The following is an 18167-nucleotide window of genomic DNA, read 5'->3' as shown; positions in this document are numbered from 1 at the left end:
CCAACTCAATCATCAAGTTTGCTGACGACACTACAGTGGTAGGCTTGATTACCAACAACAACGAGACGGCCTACAGGGAGGAGGTGAGGGCCCTCGGAGTGTGGTGTCAGGAAAATAACCTCACACTCAACGTCAACAAAACTAAGGAGATGATTGTGGACTTCAGGAGGGAGCAGCCCCCTATCCACATCGAATGGGGCAGTAGTGGGGAGTGTAATAAGTTTTAATTTTAAGTTCCTCGGCATAAACATCACAGACAAACTGAATTGGTCCACCCACACAAACAACGTTGTGAAGAAGGCGCAGCAGCGCCTCTTCAACCTCAGGAGGCTGAAGAAATGTGTCTTGTCACCAAAAGCACCCAGAAACTTCTACAGATGCACAATCGAGGCTCTCCAGAGGGTAGTGAGGTCTGCACAACGCATCACCGGGGGCAAACTACCTGCCCTCCAGGACACCTAAACCACCCGAAGTCACAGAAAGGCCATAAAGATTATCATTATTCAGCCCCCTTAAGTTAATACTTTGTAGCGCCACCTTTTGCTGCGATTACAGCTGTAAGTCGCTTGGGGTATGTCTCTATCAGTTTTGCACATCGAGAGACTGAATTTTTTTCCCATTCCTCCTTGCAAAACAGCTCGAGCTCAGTGAGGTTGGATGGAGAGCATTTGTGAACAGCAGTTTTCAGTTCTTTCCACAGATTCTCAATTGTATTCAGGTCTGGACTTTGACTTGGCCATTCTAACAACTGGATATGTTTATTTTTTAACCATTCCATTGTAGATTTTGCTTTATGTTTTGGATCATTGTCTTGTTGGAAGACAAATCTCCGTCCCAGTCTCAGGTCTTTTGCAGACTCCATCAGGTTTTCTTCCAGAATCGTCCTGTATTTGGCTCCATCCATCTTCCCATCAATTTTAACCATCTTCCCTGTCCCTGCTGAAGAAAAGCAGGCCCAAACCATGATGCTGCCACCACCATGTTTGACAGTGGGGATGGTGTGTTCAGGGTGATGAGCTGTGTTGCTTTTACGCCAAACATAACGTTTTGCATTGTTGCCAAAAAGTTCAATTTTGGTTTCATCTGACCAGAGCACCTTCTTCCACATGTTTGGTGTCTCCCAGGTGGCTTGTGGCAAACTTTAAACAAAACTTTGTATGGATATCTTTAAGAAATGGCTTTCTTCTTGCCACTCTTCCATAAAGGCCAGATTTGTGCAATATACGACTGATTGTTGTCCTATGGACAGAGTCTCCCACCTCAGCTGTAGATCTCTGCAGTTCATCCAGAGTGATCATGGGCCTCTTGGCTGCATCTCTGATCAGTCTTCTCCTTGTATGAGCTGAACGTTTAGAGGGACGGCCAGGTCTTGGTAGATTTGCAGTGGTCTGATACTCCTTCCATTTCAATATTATCGCTTGCACAGTGCTCCTTGGGATGTTTAAAGCTTGGGAAATCTTTTTGTATCCAAATCCGGCTTTAAACTTCTTCACAACTGTATCTCGGACCTGCCTGGTGTGTTCCTTGTTCTTCATGATGCTCTCTGCGCTTTTAACGGACCTCTGAGACTATCACAGTGCAGGTGCATTTATACGGAGACTTGATTACACACAGGTGGATTGTATTTATCATCATTAGTCATTTAGGTCAACATTGGATCATTCAGAGATCCTCACTGAAGGGGCTGAATAATTTTGCACGCCCAATTTTTCAGTTTTTGATTTGTTAAAAAAGTTTGAAATATCCAATAAATGTCTTTCCACTTCATGATTGTGTCCCACTTGTTGTTGATTCTTCACAAAAAAATACAGTTTTATATCTTTATGTTTGAAGCCTGAAATGTGGCAAAAGGTCGCAAAGTTCAAGGGGGCCGAATACTTTCGCAAGGCACTGTATCTTTATGTACATATTCTTTATCCCTTTACACTTGTAGGTATAAGGTAGTAATTTTGGAATTTGTAGGTTAGATTACTTGTTGGTTATTACTGCATTGTCGGACCTAGAAGCACAAGCATTTCGCTACACTCGCATTAACATCTGCTTACCATGTGTATGTGACAAATACATTTGATTTGATTTTGATTTTATTTTTTTGTCAAGTCTACTCCTGCTCCACCTATCCGGCGTTCAACGTTGCTGGTTTACTAACCACCGGTCCAGGTAACCAACATTATGCACACCTGGCATCAATATGATTATGCGCACCTGTGCATCATCATGAGGCACACCTGGACTCCATTACCTCACTCATTACCTCCCCTTTATCTGGCACTCCCTTAGATTCATTGTAGCAACCTCATGATGGGTATAGGGAAAATATTGACTATGGTGAAGTAGCCTAAACCTATTGATTTGACATTGAGCTGGGTGAATGGAATATGAATTACAGTCAGTCAATATGCTATAATAGAAATATCGTGCTCCCTTTAATTGGATTTTTTTCTGTTAATTTCATTTGGAGGCATAATGCTTATTGCTTACGGAACCAGCAAGCTGTCTACTAGAGAGTGAATATTTAAGTGGTATTCAGTAATGAGACATCAGGTCATTTATCATATCCTACCCAACAGACATCGAGACAGATGTGTTAAAGCTTAGTCTCTCAGGCAACAGCTACATATGCACACACATGCAGGCGTGCACACACACACAAACACACACACATACTCCCGGTGACTGCCAGGTGAAAGAGGAAGCGCCGAACAACAAGATGGGGAAGTATACATTGTTGGATTACTTCATGGAGCAAAAATGTATTTAGTTTCATAATGGAGCATTTTCTCAATTCCAACGTTTTACCTGCAACTAGCCATGGGAGGTTAAAAGACACCGGTCTTTTCAACCAAGTAAAGGTTGGTCAAAAATGATACAGCTAAACAGGAGCATCATACGTCTATCAACAGCTATCACAAACCAATTAAATTCATTAGCTAATGATGATAGTCGTTAGATTTGATATTGGCTAAAGGACATGACGCAGCAGGCAGGAGGAAAAGGATGCAAAAATGTGCTCAAATTGTGGTTTCTTTCCCAAAATAAGGATAGCGATGGCACAGTGGTTAGGATATATAATAATGTCAATAATGTCGGCAAAATAGGTCAAAAAGGACTTTAAAAATCAAAGAAACTATGAAAAAACAAATGGCCCCAAAGAAATCAAAATCAAACTGAACTCAATCCAGGATATTTCCTGGTCTAGGAAACGGTATAATGTCAGACAAATGTACAGCCTACAAACACGTATACGCTCCCCATCAGAGCACAGAACACTGGTAAAGCCATGTATAAATAGGGCCTATCTTGTGCCACTAGCTGGGTAATATAATGTAGCAGGGGTGGAAATACTCCTGAGCGGAGTTCCCACTTCAGTTTTTCAGGGGAAACGTAAGTTAGGTTGAAAACTTGATGTTAATGTTTTCTGGCAACTCTGCATAAGCTACAACCTGGGAAAAACCGTTGCCTCACCAAGAGGGGTGCCAATATAACTGGCCAATTATAACATTTAAGCTGAAGCCTATACAAACGTATAGAAGCAGACTTAATCATAGCATCACATAACATTTACAGGCTCTTCTCCATCATACCAGTATACATTTTCAATATGAGAGATCTCATTAAACAAATTAATACATTAGAAAATGACAGAACAAATGGTGCTACCTGAGCAGAGCTCCAAGAGCAGAGCTCCAAGAAGCGGCCGGGAAGCACTCTTCATGCCTCTTCAACACCAGTGAAGCATGTTAGGATAACTTACACAGCAGGTTAGGAGAATTAACGTAGCAGGCTAGGAGACTGAGGATAAGGTTAGGAAAAGGTTAGGTTTAGCAAAATTCCTCTGCTAACTTGCTACCAAAATCACTTTGTATCGAAGTGGCATGGAAAGAGTGTACCAACAAGAGGCCGGGAACAGAAACAAGACAGACACAAGCACCTGAAATACATTTTCAAATTGAAGGAAAATAACTTCACTCGAATTACATAGATAACTTGCTAGCAATAAGGGTAGGGTAGCATTTACAAGATACACATTTATTGAAAGGTTGTGTACATAGGGCAAGTCAAAGTTAGCCTAATTCAAGAGTGCACAAGGAGAGCAGGGCTTGCATTTGGGAGTGAGTCTATTTGAGCAGCAGCAGGCCTAGTGTTGATTTAAATGGTAAATATTATTATTGTGTAGGTCTAAATCAGTGTTAATATTTTTTGTAAGGGGGACCATTTGAGTTGAGACATTCATTCAGATTGCCGCACAGATCTTTAAATCACATGTATAAGACACATATTAAGGGTTACCTCAGTAGTTGGATGAGTGAAGATTTCCCTTCGGCTCCTTGACTGAATTAATTGTAGATTTATTGTCTGTTGTGAGGCAATCCAAGTCAGTCTGTTTCTCTGTTTTTGTTTCACAATGTTCATTGTTGAGTCCCTTCTCCTTCCCTCGCACTTTTGGGGCGCCGTCAGTGCACACAGATGCCACATTTGACCAGTCAATATTATTACAAGCAAAAAATGTAACAAGGGTTTTCAAAATATCCTCTCCTTCGTGTTTGTCCCTGAAGGGGAAGTAAACATCAAAGTTCCTCTCTGAACGACTCGTTTTGAGGGAAGCGGAGCCAAACACATAATTGGGCAATGTCACTTATTAATATATTTAATAAATGGATCTAAAAAAGGTATCACTATTCACTTTAAATAATGCCACTTTAATAATGTCTACATATCCTACATTACCCATCTCATATGTATATACTGTATTCTATACCATCTACTGCATCTTAACTATGCCGCACGGCCATCGCTCATCCATATATTTATATGTACATGTTCTTATTCATCCCTTTACATTTGTGTGTATAAGGTAGTCGTTGTGAATTTGTTAGATTACTTGTTAGATATTACTGCACTGTCGGAACTAGAAGCACAAGCATTTCGCTACACTCGCATTAACATCTGCTAACCATATGCGACCAATTAAATTGTATTTTATTTTATTTGATGGGCATAATTGGTTTATTAATAACTTTTCAAGTTCGTAACCGTCTTCAAACAATAGCATGGTATTATTTCAGTGTAATAGCTATTGTAAATTGGACTGTGCAGTTAAAATAACAAGAATTTAAGCTTTCTGCCAATATTAGATATTTCTATGTCCTGGGAAATGTTCTTGTTACTTATAACCTCATGCTATTAGCATTAGCCTACGTTAGCTCAACCGTCCCGAGGGGGACCCAGCAATCCTGTAGAGGATAAGTGCTTTCGTGAAGCGCAATACTAAAACATGGTGCCACAGATATGTCAGTAATCAGTTGCTTACCGATGTCCTCGCCGATATCTTCTATGCGTCTTGTTATGGTCGAGTCTGAGAGTTGCAGTCCCTTGATTTGCTTGTTTGTGAAATCAGCATGCAATATTTCGTCTGAGGCCAAAAAATATTATTTGACAATCTCTGCGCCTGTAAAGGCCTTCTTGTTTCTTGTGAGTATCCAAGCAATCTCATATGTTGCCTCTGTAGTTTTCTCTGCAACAGTGCTAGATCTGTCCAACATATGTTGTTGTCCTTTGAGTTGCACTATTTTGTTGCTTTGTGGTTGCTTTGTGGTGTATATGTTTTTCAAGTGGCATGGTGTGACTGGAAATGTCGCTCTTTATTTGCTTGTTTTGCAACAATTGACTGCCTGTTCATTTCTCTTCTTGAATCGACCATATCCTTCTCTTAGCCACCGGAGCCACATTAGTCACATTAGCTACGCTAGCTAGCTGCATTTCCCTGCCCCAATCTTCCTGATTTTCCTGGTTCCTCGGTGGTTGTTCATTCGTAGTTGTCACGTTGTTCTCTAGCTCTTCAGCCCTCATTTTCATTGTCAATAGAGGGGGCGGAACATCCTTTCATTGTGTGGACGGATCACAAGAATCTGGAATATCTCCGCACCGTCAAGGGTCTCAATTTCAGGCAAGCTAGGTGGGCCTTGCTTTTCACGCGGTTTAACGTCTCCCTCTCCTACTGCCCGGGATCCAAGAATGTCACACTTTCACTCCTCTATAGACCCTCGGCTACACCCTCAGAACCCGAGACCATCCTTTCCATCTCGTGTTTGACGGCAGCACTCAGCTGGGGAATAGAGAATCAGGCCTGTGAGGCGTAGCGTTCCCAGCCGGGGGGGAGCAGATAACCAAATGTTTGTTCCTGACTCTGTCCACGCTGTCCACCCCTCCAGGCTTGCCTGCCACCTGGGCTCCCGTTGCCTTTGTGCGACAATGCTTTTGGTGCCCTACCATGGTCCCTGACACCTCTGCTTTCGTCGCCACCTGCATGATCTGTGCACAGAATATAACTCATCGGCAAGCTTAAGCTGGTCTCCTTCAACCACTTCCTGTCCCTCACCGTCCCTGGTCACACATATCCCTGGACTTCATCACTGGTCTTCGCCCGTCTGATGGCAACACCGTTGCCTTACAGTAGTGGACCGGTTATCCAAGGCCGCCCATTTCATTCCTCTCCCCGAGCTACTCTCCGCTAAAGAGATGGCTCAGCTCATGTTGCAGCACGTTTTCCGGATCCATGGACTCCCGGTGGACATGGTCTCCGACCAGAGTTCTCAGTTCTTGTCCCGATTCTGGAAAGCGTTCTACATGCTCATTGGCCAGCCTGTCCTCTGGGTTCCACCCCCAGTCTAATGGCCAGTCGGAGCGAGTCAATCAGGACCTGGAGACAACTCTTCGCTGCCTTGTCTCCGCCAACCCCACCACCTGGAGCCAGCAACTCGTGTGGGTTGAGTACGTCCACAACACCCTCCCCTGCTCTGCCACTGGTCTCTCTTCTTTTGAGCGTTCCCTCGGATATCAGCCCCCACTCTTCCCGGAGCAAGAGAAAGAGGTCGGACCTGGAAGAAAACTCGGTCGGCTCTTCTCAAGACCACCTCCAGGTATCGACAATAGGTGGACCACCACCGGACCCCAGCTCCCCGGTATCGTCTCGGGCAGAGGGTATGGCTGTCCATTCGGGATCTGCCCCTCCTTTCCCCAACTCCAAGATTCTTAGCCCCTCTGCTGTTCGTCCTCTGTTGCCCCGTACCCTCCGTATACATCTCACTTTTCATGTGAGGATTAGAATTAAACCTATGTCTCACATCCCTTTGTCTCCTGTTTCCATAAGCCTGCCTGCCGTTCTGTACCTTACGAACTCTGCCCTGGATTACTGACCTCTGCCTGCCCTTGAACTGTCGTTTGCCTGCCCCCTGATTCGTAAATAAACATTTGTTATTTCGAACTGTCTGCATCTGGGTCTTATACCGAGGTCTGATATGTGCCCAATAAAAGTGCATTAAAGTCGAGTGTCCAATCTTTTGATCAATGAGTAAAATAAATTGAGTTATTGTGAAAAAAAATTGTACCATCATCTTTGAAATGCAGGAGAAAGGGCATAATGTAGTTTTCCTGCCCAGGTGCAATTTAGATATTGACTAAACATGTGAAAGCAACAGCAAACTCTTCAACAGGAGAAAAATAGCATTCCACTGGTGGGAGATTTGAGAGCTCAAGTAAAGAGCCACTCCTATGGTGTGTCTTGGCCACAGTAATAATTCATTTTAAACAAATTCTAAATGCAAGATTCATGAGTAAATTCGACATTTCAAGCAACTGCTACATACCAAAATACCAGTAGGCCTATGCTACTAATTGATGCCCCATTGCTGATGAGCTTGCAATGTAAATGTTCATATTCTTGATTATCAAACAATTTTTGGATCTGCATATTTATTTACAATGACAATCCGCTCTTCCTATAATTTGACATCTGTGCTGCACCTGATCCAATCTGCTAGCTCACCCGACCTGTGTTGATTGACAGTTTGCTGGTCCAATCAGAGTGCTGCATGTTCGTTTCACTAGCCAATCTGTTGCAGGTACTGCAGCTACTGCCTCTGGGTGCATGGAGAGTAATCCAGGTAGACTCTCTGCCACAAAATGAGTGACAAAACATTATAAAACCTGGCCAGATCATTTCAAGTCATCAGTCTCAAGTCAAGTTCAATTAGAGTCCCGAAGTCAAGTCTCAAGTTATTTTATTTCTATCAAGTTGAGTATCAAGTCATGAAGTTTGGGACTGGAGTCAGACTCAAATCCAAGTTATGTTACTCGTGTCCACAACTTTGGTATTAGGTAACTTTGTCTCTCTATTTAGTCAACAGTTAATGTTAGGCATTTGAACTGGCCCATAATAGTTGGATGTTCTTTGAATTAAATTTAAGAAAACAAATATTTTAAAGTTTAAAGCAGATTAGAATTTGTTCAAGTGGGTGTGCATGGGTTCGATCGAACAGATCTCTTGTAAAGTTTTCTTGAGATGCTGTACATTCTGCAGGAATTATAGTGATGGGGTCATCAAAAACCATGATTTCATGCTTTCATTCATTCAACAGCTTTCATTCATATAAACTTGTACAGCTTGTTCCTTGTCTGTCACATCGAAAGTAAATGGGTGTTGTTGACTCCATGTCACATATTTAACCTTTTAGCCAAAGGAGGGCACTGTGTCCCAGTCTATGCCTGGTGACAGTTTGACAGTGTGGCACCAGCCTCATAGTAACAGGTTCAAGTTTAGTGACGGTTTTTCTATTCAGTGCTCCATGTTGTATGATTTGAAATACTCACAAATATCATGCAATGTTTAACTAAGTGTTTCCTGTGAGTTTAAAATAGGCAAGTGTATTTATAAAGATTGTGTCTTTTTCATATGTTAAATCTAATCAATGAGTACTGAGGTCTAGTCCTATCACTGAATAGATAATACCTGAATATTTTACATACATGGACTTCAATGGTCAGAGACGAACAGAGGAGATCAAAGAGACCATCAGATCTGAGTAGAGTTCCTGTAGAGAACATATTCCTGATAGCAACATACTCCCAAATGTCTGATCGCCTTTGGGATGTGAACTGGAGACAATCATCAGCTCAGATGAAATGTGAGACACGTTTTCTGGAAGAAGATGAGGTACAAAACCGAATGGCTGAATGGATTCTGTAGGAACATGTTTCAGAAAGCCCTATGTGACTTACCTTTCAACCCTTACTGTGTTAAAGTAAGATTCACAAGGATCAACAAAAAGCTACCCAGACAGTGTCTGTTACTGGTTTCCAGATCCAAAATGTGACCATAATAATTTCTTAATAAAAGTACATCAAAAAGTTCTTAGTAAAAGTAAATCATTTTTTTACTAAAGTTACATTTGCATGATGAGCACAGTTGCTATTTTCAGATATTACAGCACACTGTTGAAAGACAATGCCTTTTAGGAAACTGTAAAGTGATCTTGTATTAGGTCATTCTGTCTCTCTATTCAGCCAATCGTTAGTGTTAGGCCATTGTGCTGGCCCATAATAGTTTGATGTTCTTTGAGTGACAAGATTGCTTTCGAACCTGCAGGTCTTCAATTAATACAAATTGTATATCATATACATTCATCCATGCTCTGTTGTAACAGTAAATCAGTATAAATTGTATGTTCCATCATAACGGTCCTATAAGGGAGACCGAGGGCAATTGGTACATTACAATTGGAACACCTTGAATTACTCCAACCAGAAACAAGTTGTGAAACCCCATTGACAAATAAATGTACAACAAAGTTGAACAACTCCGAAAGTAATATATGTTAAGCTTGTTGGGTTAATCTAAAATGTGAAATTACTTTTTGTGTCATCCTCTTTTTTTAGAATGATGTGCTACTTTACTTTATTTGATTCTATTTCCGCATGGACAATACACAGCAGAGTAGGCTGTTTGTATGATCACTAAAAGACCCATTTGGAGGAATACATTTTCCAGAGGTAAATGTCAATCACATAAGAACATTCATTGTCATCAACATAAAGCTAATCCCGGACATGATGCAGCTGTACGTATGACGGTTACAAAAAGTTCACAAAAGATTGAACTTAACTATTGCCATTCAATAGCCACAGTATGATGACACAGTATGAAGCCTATAGATGACACTGATAATGTACTCCAAACTATGCGTGTACAAACATTACTTAAAGTTGACTATCTGATTGCAGACTTGGTTCAACAGTATTCAATAATTAATGTAAAAGGTAAATTGTACTAAAAAGTTTGTGTCAGCGCAATTAACCAGTGTGACTCAATATACAAAAATGTAAAAATTTAGTTTCATATTAGTAGAATGAGTTGAATCGCAGTTCAATGCAGCCATTTTTATCTCAATATCAAATCATTTCTAGGAAACTATAAAGTACCTTACTGTGATTGTGTTCAATTAAAATGGTCAAAAAGAAACAAAAACAGCTTCTTAGCAATGTGCAATTTCTCAAGCAAGAAATTTGCTAGGACTGACTCGGAGTGGGGAGGGGAAAACTGAAAACTAGCTATTATTGGCAGAGAGATTTGGAACTCTCTTTTGTATTGGTCAATTAAGTAATTTCCCACTCAAACTCAATTTCAGGCGGTCTTTTCAAACAGCTCTTACACTCTTAAACGTAAAGGGCATTATCATCCTTTACACCATTTCACAGTATTATTCCAACCTCATAGTGTGGAAATATATATAAAACACAGGAAATCACGTTTGACAGCACTAGACCCTAACAATCCTGTCTCATGCGGGAGTCCCGGCCATTGAACTATTTTGCAAAGGGATCCACACTAGTTATCGGGGACCTTGATAGGTGTTTCTCCATCTAATCATCAACTCTCTTCCTCCCTGAGAATAGTGCTATCCACGTCCTCCTGAACTTAGACAGAATTAGAACCTGCCACGCGGCAGGGCAGAACCATAATTTGAGACATTGCCAGCTGAATTTCCTGGATAATTGTGCTCTATGGCTGTTATTCGACAGTGTACAGCTTATAAATGAATTAATTTTAGTTAGTACCCTTGTTTGTCCCTTCTGGATTAAGGGATGTTACTGTGTTTCATTGAATCCAATCCAATTCAAAAAGTGTGTCTATACTTACTTAGGACTTTAGTTTGCAAAGCAGCCTCTGCTACAGTACAGCTGCACTGAAGGTCGCTTCGCTTTGTTTGAGGGCCAAATAACAATTGACATTGTAAATCGTCTGGACCCTTTCCAAGGTACGTACCAGAGAGAACAACAGGCAGCACCAAAATAGCAAACTGGACAGATCATGCATGTTTTACGAGCTTCCCCATGGGGTGGTCATTCTGGGATGACTGCAATAGCCCTCTTCAATGTCAATCATCTGATATAATGTTTGTGGTGTGGCAGTTGGAGCTATGAAGGGCTTGATCCATTTATACCCTAACTGACACACTGAGTTTCCATCTGTGCCTCTATGTAGGTTGACAGTCATTGACTGGCCGGGGTTCTGTTCAAGTGCAAGCCAGCAATGAGTTGGATAGGCATCACAACATAATAATGGCAAGGTGCAGTACTGTCTGTTCGGAGATTCATTTTACTGACATATTTATGCAATTATCAGTCATTGGCTGGTAGAACATTTCACTTTGATTTGATAACTGATGCAAAGGACATTGAGCAGGATGATTTCTGAAAACAGGAGCTGATCAATTCAGTAACACTAACAGAGTTCATCAGTAGCCAGTGTATGATGTTTGACGCAATAATTACATTATATTCACAGTATTGTGGGTTATCACAGCCTGTGATAATCAAATCTGCACTGCTGGCCTTAAGCCTACCTTGCCTCTTTCACACAGGGCTCTGTAGAGTTATTACCTCATAAGCTTGTATTTTGCCTTTGATTGGTAGGCTCTCCAGGTAGAGTGAGATGTAGCCTTGAATAACCCCTGTATGGATTAACTTAACTCAGACCAGATTGACACATTGAGAGTTTGGGACTATAAAGTTTTATCTGCAAAAAGATGATTCTGAGATGCTTGGCTTTAAAGGTCTGAATCCTCATTGGTTTGAATGGTGTCAGCAATTTTGAAATGGTATTCTTTTGAACTTAACAACATGAATTGGGGTATTTAGAGCACTTTATCGGTAGAGAACATTCAACAGGACAAGGCTATGTCAATAACTCAATTTGGACTAAAATGCCGATAGAACATTATAGTCCAAAGCTCTCAATGATCATATAACCCTGTTGTCAGAGTAAAGCTGTTAGCCACCCGTGTGACCATTTAGTTGAGGAAAAGGAAATCTCTTCTCTCATTTAGTATTTATATTCCCTTTAGCAGTATACTCACTCATCATTACAAACAGGAAATCTCTAGGCTCATTCAGTATTTACTTGCCAAATGTTGAAACAATTCAAAGACAATCTGGAAATAGGAAGCAATCGGAAGTTAAAAGTGGCACACTGGGACGCTCAGGAGATGGCGTTGAACCAATCCAAACTTGGTCACATGCCTGTGTGATATTCTAGGAAACAAAAGTACATAAGGAAGAACAGTTCATTTAGATTATATCGGTCACACCATAAACTTTATTTAACGAATCAAACAAATTGTCAAATTTTCACATGACATGGGCATAGAATAATGTATCAGTCGCAGGGTCTTGAAATACAACCACAAAGCAGCTGCCAGAGTCCTTGTACAGTAGCATACAGACAAGAGGACACAAGCATTGTCAGAAACAAACAATGCAATGTGGACTATTATAGACATTGGATGGGAGACCACTTTCTTCGGATTAAATAAAGATACCATTACTTGGCAGGTTCTTGATAGTTCATTGATTATATTAGATGCAGTCATTATTTGGAGGAGTGTGTGCTGTGTTTATGCTTCATTTCTCTGACACTGATCTTATTTACATATTCTTCTCTCCATTTTTCTATCCATAGTCAGCAGTATGCATCACTAAACACAGCATTTCAATATCCTCTTATAATGAAAGTTTCCTTCCTTGTCTTTTTGTGCAAGGAAAGCTGAGCAGTCAGTGTGAAACGAACCAATAATTCCATCTGATGGATCCTGCATGTTAACTGAAGGGGAAAATACACGGTGCGGTGGATTTCTCTGGGGCAAGCTGTTCAGAAAGAGACAATGGCGTCTTGTCATGGATCAAGCAAGCCATTTTTTATTAGCAGGTCCATAAGCTAACATCTGAAAAGTTCAGTCCAAGAGCAATTAATGTGCCTTTGGGTCTACTGCCAGCAGAGAGACTATTCAAATCTCTCTCCACACTGTCACTAATGCTCTGCAAATCCCTGCAAATAGGAACATCTGTTCCATAAATAAATAATAATCTCACAGACCCACCATGCTTGCCCACACACATGTCCTCCGGTCCTATCCGTGGCAGATAATACTAATTTATTAGCCATTATGCAATATTCAATCTGAGTGGAGAGTAATTGCAGGGTATTATCAATATTATTATGGCAGGATGATGTGAGTCGCATTCACCGTCTGCTTCTCAGATGATCACATACCCCCCCTCAACACCTTAGCTCAGTAGGCGGCAGGGTAGCCTAGTGGTTAGAGAGTTCAAACCCCCGAGCTGACAAGGTACAAATCTGTCGTTCTGCCCCTGAACAGGCAAATTAACCCACTGTTCCTAGGCCGTCATTGAAAATAAGAATTTGTTCTTAACTGACTTGCCTAGTTAAATAAAGGTAAAATAACTAAAAAATAACTGGTAGAACAAAGAATTTCGGTTACAACACTATCATTTTCCCTTAAAGGGAAAGTTCAGGGTTTTGGCAATACATCCCTTTATCTACTTCCCCAGAGTCAGATGAACTTGTGGATACCATTCTTATTTATTTGTGTTAGGTATGAAGTAAGTTAAAGGTAGTTTTGCAAACCATCTACAGGAACAGTTAGCATGCACACCTGAACACATATATGGACTAGATAGAAATAGCTGGATTCAAGGATGAGGACCCAGGCGGGGGATTTCGATCCAAATTAGTAGGCATCTTGATGATGTGCATCCGCAGCCTGTAGTCTGTCTTAAATAGAAGCACAGAGCATGGCCTTTTATAGTACACTCACTATTGTTGGCAGCTCTGCGGGCCAGGGAGGGGGTGAGGATGACACCTGGACTGACAGAATAAAGGGCCCCAGCACCAACCCAAAGTGTTACCCTCTGCTGTGTAGTTCCTCCTGTGGCTCCTGTGCTTAGTTGTGCATCTCTGTTCTCACAATGGCGCCCAAGAAGAAGGAAGAGCCCAAAGAAGCACCCAAACCCAAGGCCCCAGAGCCTGAGCCCGTCAAGATCCCGGAGTTTAACCCTGCAGAAGTTGTGGTACAGAAAAACTCCTATTTTCACTTTGGTTTGCATGACGATGGGAATAAGGAAAATGTGATGAGCTTTGGATGTGAGTGTTGGATGGTGGTCTAGATGGTAGGGGAAACATTAACATAAACATGTTTTTCAATTATTCGTTATCTTCAAATGTGTTTAAAATGATTAGGGATTTATTCAAGATTGTAAAAGGCTGTTTATTATATGTTTATTAGATGCAACAATTGATACTGGGCTATCAGACAGGACATAATTTTACTACCATATGTGTGAGGTTCCATTCTTTTCACATTCATAAAATTGATAAGAAAAAATGTAATACCCTTAATCTCAACATCAAGCCATCTATCCACTTGAGGGCAAAACTGACCTTTCAAGGAGATGGCAGTAAGAGTTCGGTCTTCCATCGATAGTCATCTGTGTTTTTCAAGAACATCAGAGACACCGTGTGACGTGAACAGTGCAGTGCATTCAAATAGGAATCCTACTGTTCAGCCGTTTCCACATTGATAAGACAAAACACCAGTAGCATGACAGATTGAAGAGCAACAATGATCATTTTATATGATATGCAAACACAGGCCTTGAGCTTTCTTTGTACTATCATTTACCATTGTAAGTCACATTGTTTTGTACATAAGCCAAAGTAGCTTGAACTTGATGGAGGTTTGAGCTGGTATATATTAGCTTACACAAGACAACGTTTGTTTCTTGCTATTTCTGCCTCTTCTATGTGGGTAAACATGTTCCATGGTTGAGGGAGCAGCTGTATTACAATGTAGTGAGGTTAAAGCCACACAATGTGATTTTAATTTATGTCCATGCATAGCAGACCACCCAAATCGAAAGGCTGACTGGCTTTGTGCAAAAAAGAAAGGTGAAAAAAGTGCAAAGATAAATACATATATATCTTACCAAGGCCATTTATTTTAACATGCAAAACTATGTAGCTCCACCGTTGGCTGGGATCTCTAAATATCCACAGATCTGACAGTAATTTATGACTATCTGAAACAAATCCAACACACACAATAGGAAAATCGCCAAGAAGGGTGCGATCCTCTTTACATGAAGGATTTCAAATGAATATAAATTGGATTTTAATACAGCTTTAGGTTAGACCTTTGAAGTTATTCAGACTACCAGAAATGTGGGATAAGCACCATTTCGTTCTAGTGTCCTTCTCCTCCTTTTCTCCTCCATTTCACATTCACTTTACAGTCAGGATCATCCAGAGGGACTCAAGTGACTCAACCCTGACCTCCTTCATCAGCTGTGAAATGCTTACCCTTTTAATAGGGCACTTTCTCTATATGCTGGTGAAGTGTCACTTAATCATTTGCATGACACTTGTAACCTCCATCTTACACATCATCTTGCGTTAAGACAACAGACCTGGTGTAAAACGTAGACAGGAAAAGTAGTCAGTCAAAGGCATGTGCACAATCAAAACAGTCAGAAGGAGGCATGTGTGTGGAGGCTGTGTGTGGAGGCTGTGTGTGTCTGAAGGTCAGCCATAAATTGACACTGACCAAGCTCTGGCTTTAAATAACTAGAATAAGTGGAGTGTAACTGGAGCCTGGGGAATCTCTATATTGTTTGGACACCTACAGTGGGGGCGTCATAAAGGCGAGTGGGGTGATACAACTACTATCAAGGCTTTATGTGTTTGACCTCAGTTTTTCAAAGTCATTTTCAATTGTTGCTTACTTCCCTTCACATTCACATCCTGCACCAAATAGTGTTTAATGATTTTGCTTTTCCTTTCAGCTTGAATTCACCCCCGAGCAAATTGAAGGTAAGATTGAGATTATTGTTGTTAGAGTTTGTTTGACTGTATTTTCACAATGTATCTAGTCTGGTACATGAGCGTGCAGTGTGACAGAAGTACATGAAAGTGTAATGTGACAGAAGTACATGAACGTGGCCAGTGGTGTAAAGTACTTAAGTACAAATACTTTAAGTACTACTTAAGTACATTTTTGGGGGTATCTGTACTTTACTATTTATATTTTTTACTTCTTTTACTTTTACTTCACTATATTCCTTAAGAAAATATTGTACTTTTTACTCCATACAATTTCCTTGACACCCAAAAGTACTTGTTACATTTTGAATGCTTAGCAGGACAGGAAAAGAGTCCATCCACACAGTTATCAACCGAACATCCCTGGTCATCCCTACTGCCTCTGATCTGGCAGACTAACTAAACACATGGTGCCATCTGTTTTGCTTAATATAAGGAATTTGAAATGATTTATACTTTTACTTTTTATACTTAAGTATATTTTAAACCAATACTTTTAAACTTTTACTCAAGTAGAATTTTACTGGGTGACATTTACTTTTACGTGAATCATTTTCTATTAAGGTATCTTTACTTTTATTGAAGTATGACAGTTGGATACTTTTCCCACCACTGAATGTGACAGAGGTACATAAAAGTGATAGAGATGTGTTGAGAGAAAGCAACAGTAAATCATTGTCTTTTGAAAATGTCCATCCTATACTCAAATTGAGATTTGCATGCTGTGAGACCAGCCTGCTTTTAGGGCCCTGACAGACAAGCGTAAAATAATCTAGAAACACAACGCCACTTTTGTGTTGCTCTCTCCACAGATTTCAAGGATGCTTTCCAGCTGTTCGACAGGACACCACTCAATGAGATGAAGATCACGTACGGACAGTGTGGTGATGTGATCAGGGCACTGGGGCAGAACCCCACCAACGCAGAAATCATGTACGTCCTTGGAAAGCCCAAGCCTGAAGGTAAGTCCATGCAACATTCCATGATCAGTTTATTTTGGGGAGTTTCTAAAACCAATAAAAAAAAGATGTTGATCAGTTGGCTTTCTTTGATGTTTTATCAATAAGCTTTTAAAATGTACCTATTATTAACTTTTTATATTTGAAATCTAATTTGGTTAATCATATATGGAATATGTATTATTTTAATACAAGTTAATGTTCTATATTTCAAGCTCCGGTATTGGTGGTAGTGTGGATGGTTTCAATGACATTTGATTTTGTTGTTTCATACACAGAAATGGCGACAAAGATGCTGGACTTCGACAGCTTCCTGCCAATCCACCAACACATTTGCAAAGCCAAGGACCGCGGCACATATGAGGACTTTGTTGAGGGACTGAGGGTGTTCGACAAACTGGGCGATGGCACAGTCATGGGCGCTGAGCTCAGGCACGTCCTGGCATCACTGGGTGAGTCCATGGCCTTAGACATATTTAACATAGCATACAATAATACCGTCTAAAATAGTTTGACTTTGCCTGGTCCCATCCTATATGGGAAGTAGCCAACTCTTTATTGTCAGACCATTGACAACAGTAGAAGAGTTGGCTACATGACATACAGGATGGGACACAGCTAATGTAGACTGTAAAGATTTTAGGGCAGACTCAATTTAAATGCTATTTAACTAAAAAAGGGAATTGAACAGTATGTTTAATTGGTTATAGGTGAAAAGATGAAGGAGGATGAGGTTGAGCAGCTCATGACAAACCAGGAGGACGCCAACGGCTGTGTAAACTACGAAGGTAAAAAAAATGATACCCTCTTCTTGCTCTCTTTGACCAAACATTCCAAAACATACCTTTTAAATCAATCAATATTTCCGTACCTAATTCCCTTGTCTATTTTCCTTCCCAGCTTTTGTAAAACACGTCATGGCATCTTAAAAAGGCTGCCACCGCCGAGACACCTGATAGTTGAAGACAGATGATTGTTCATATGTTTATGTAAAGTCCACACCATGCCTCTCATCTCATGTGTTCATCCCTATGTGCCCAGTTGGATTGCTATTCCATCACGTGACAGGACCGTTCAACTAACTGTTCATTGTTTTTATCGTTCCCCTTCATGTTGACTCAAATAACACATGTTATTGTATATCCCCGCTGTTCATTTGTGGATCAAAACTTGTAATTAAACAGAATTATTCATTA

General features: G+C 40.7%; 1 protein-coding gene across 1 annotated transcript; it reads left to right on the top strand.

Annotated features, from left to right (window-relative positions):
- Nucleotides 1-14007: 14007 nt before the first annotated feature.
- Nucleotides 14008-18167, top strand: LOC118401949 (myosin light chain 1, cardiac muscle-like). Its single transcript, XM_035799672.2, has 6 exons — nt 14008-14205; nt 15976-16003; nt 16825-16974; nt 17250-17423; nt 17682-17759; nt 17872-18167. Exons 1-6 carry the CDS (start codon nt 14104-14106, stop codon nt 17898-17900), a joined length of 561 nt encoding a protein of 186 aa, XP_035655565.1. The 5' UTR covers nt 14008-14103; the 3' UTR covers nt 17901-18167.

Source organism: Oncorhynchus keta, chromosome 23, assembly GCF_023373465.1.
Source record: "Oncorhynchus keta strain PuntledgeMale-10-30-2019 chromosome 23, Oket_V2, whole genome shotgun sequence".
In the NCBI taxonomy this organism is placed as follows: domain Eukaryota; kingdom Metazoa; phylum Chordata; class Actinopteri; order Salmoniformes; family Salmonidae; genus Oncorhynchus; species Oncorhynchus keta.
This window is presented reverse-complemented; position numbering and strand designations above follow the sequence as displayed.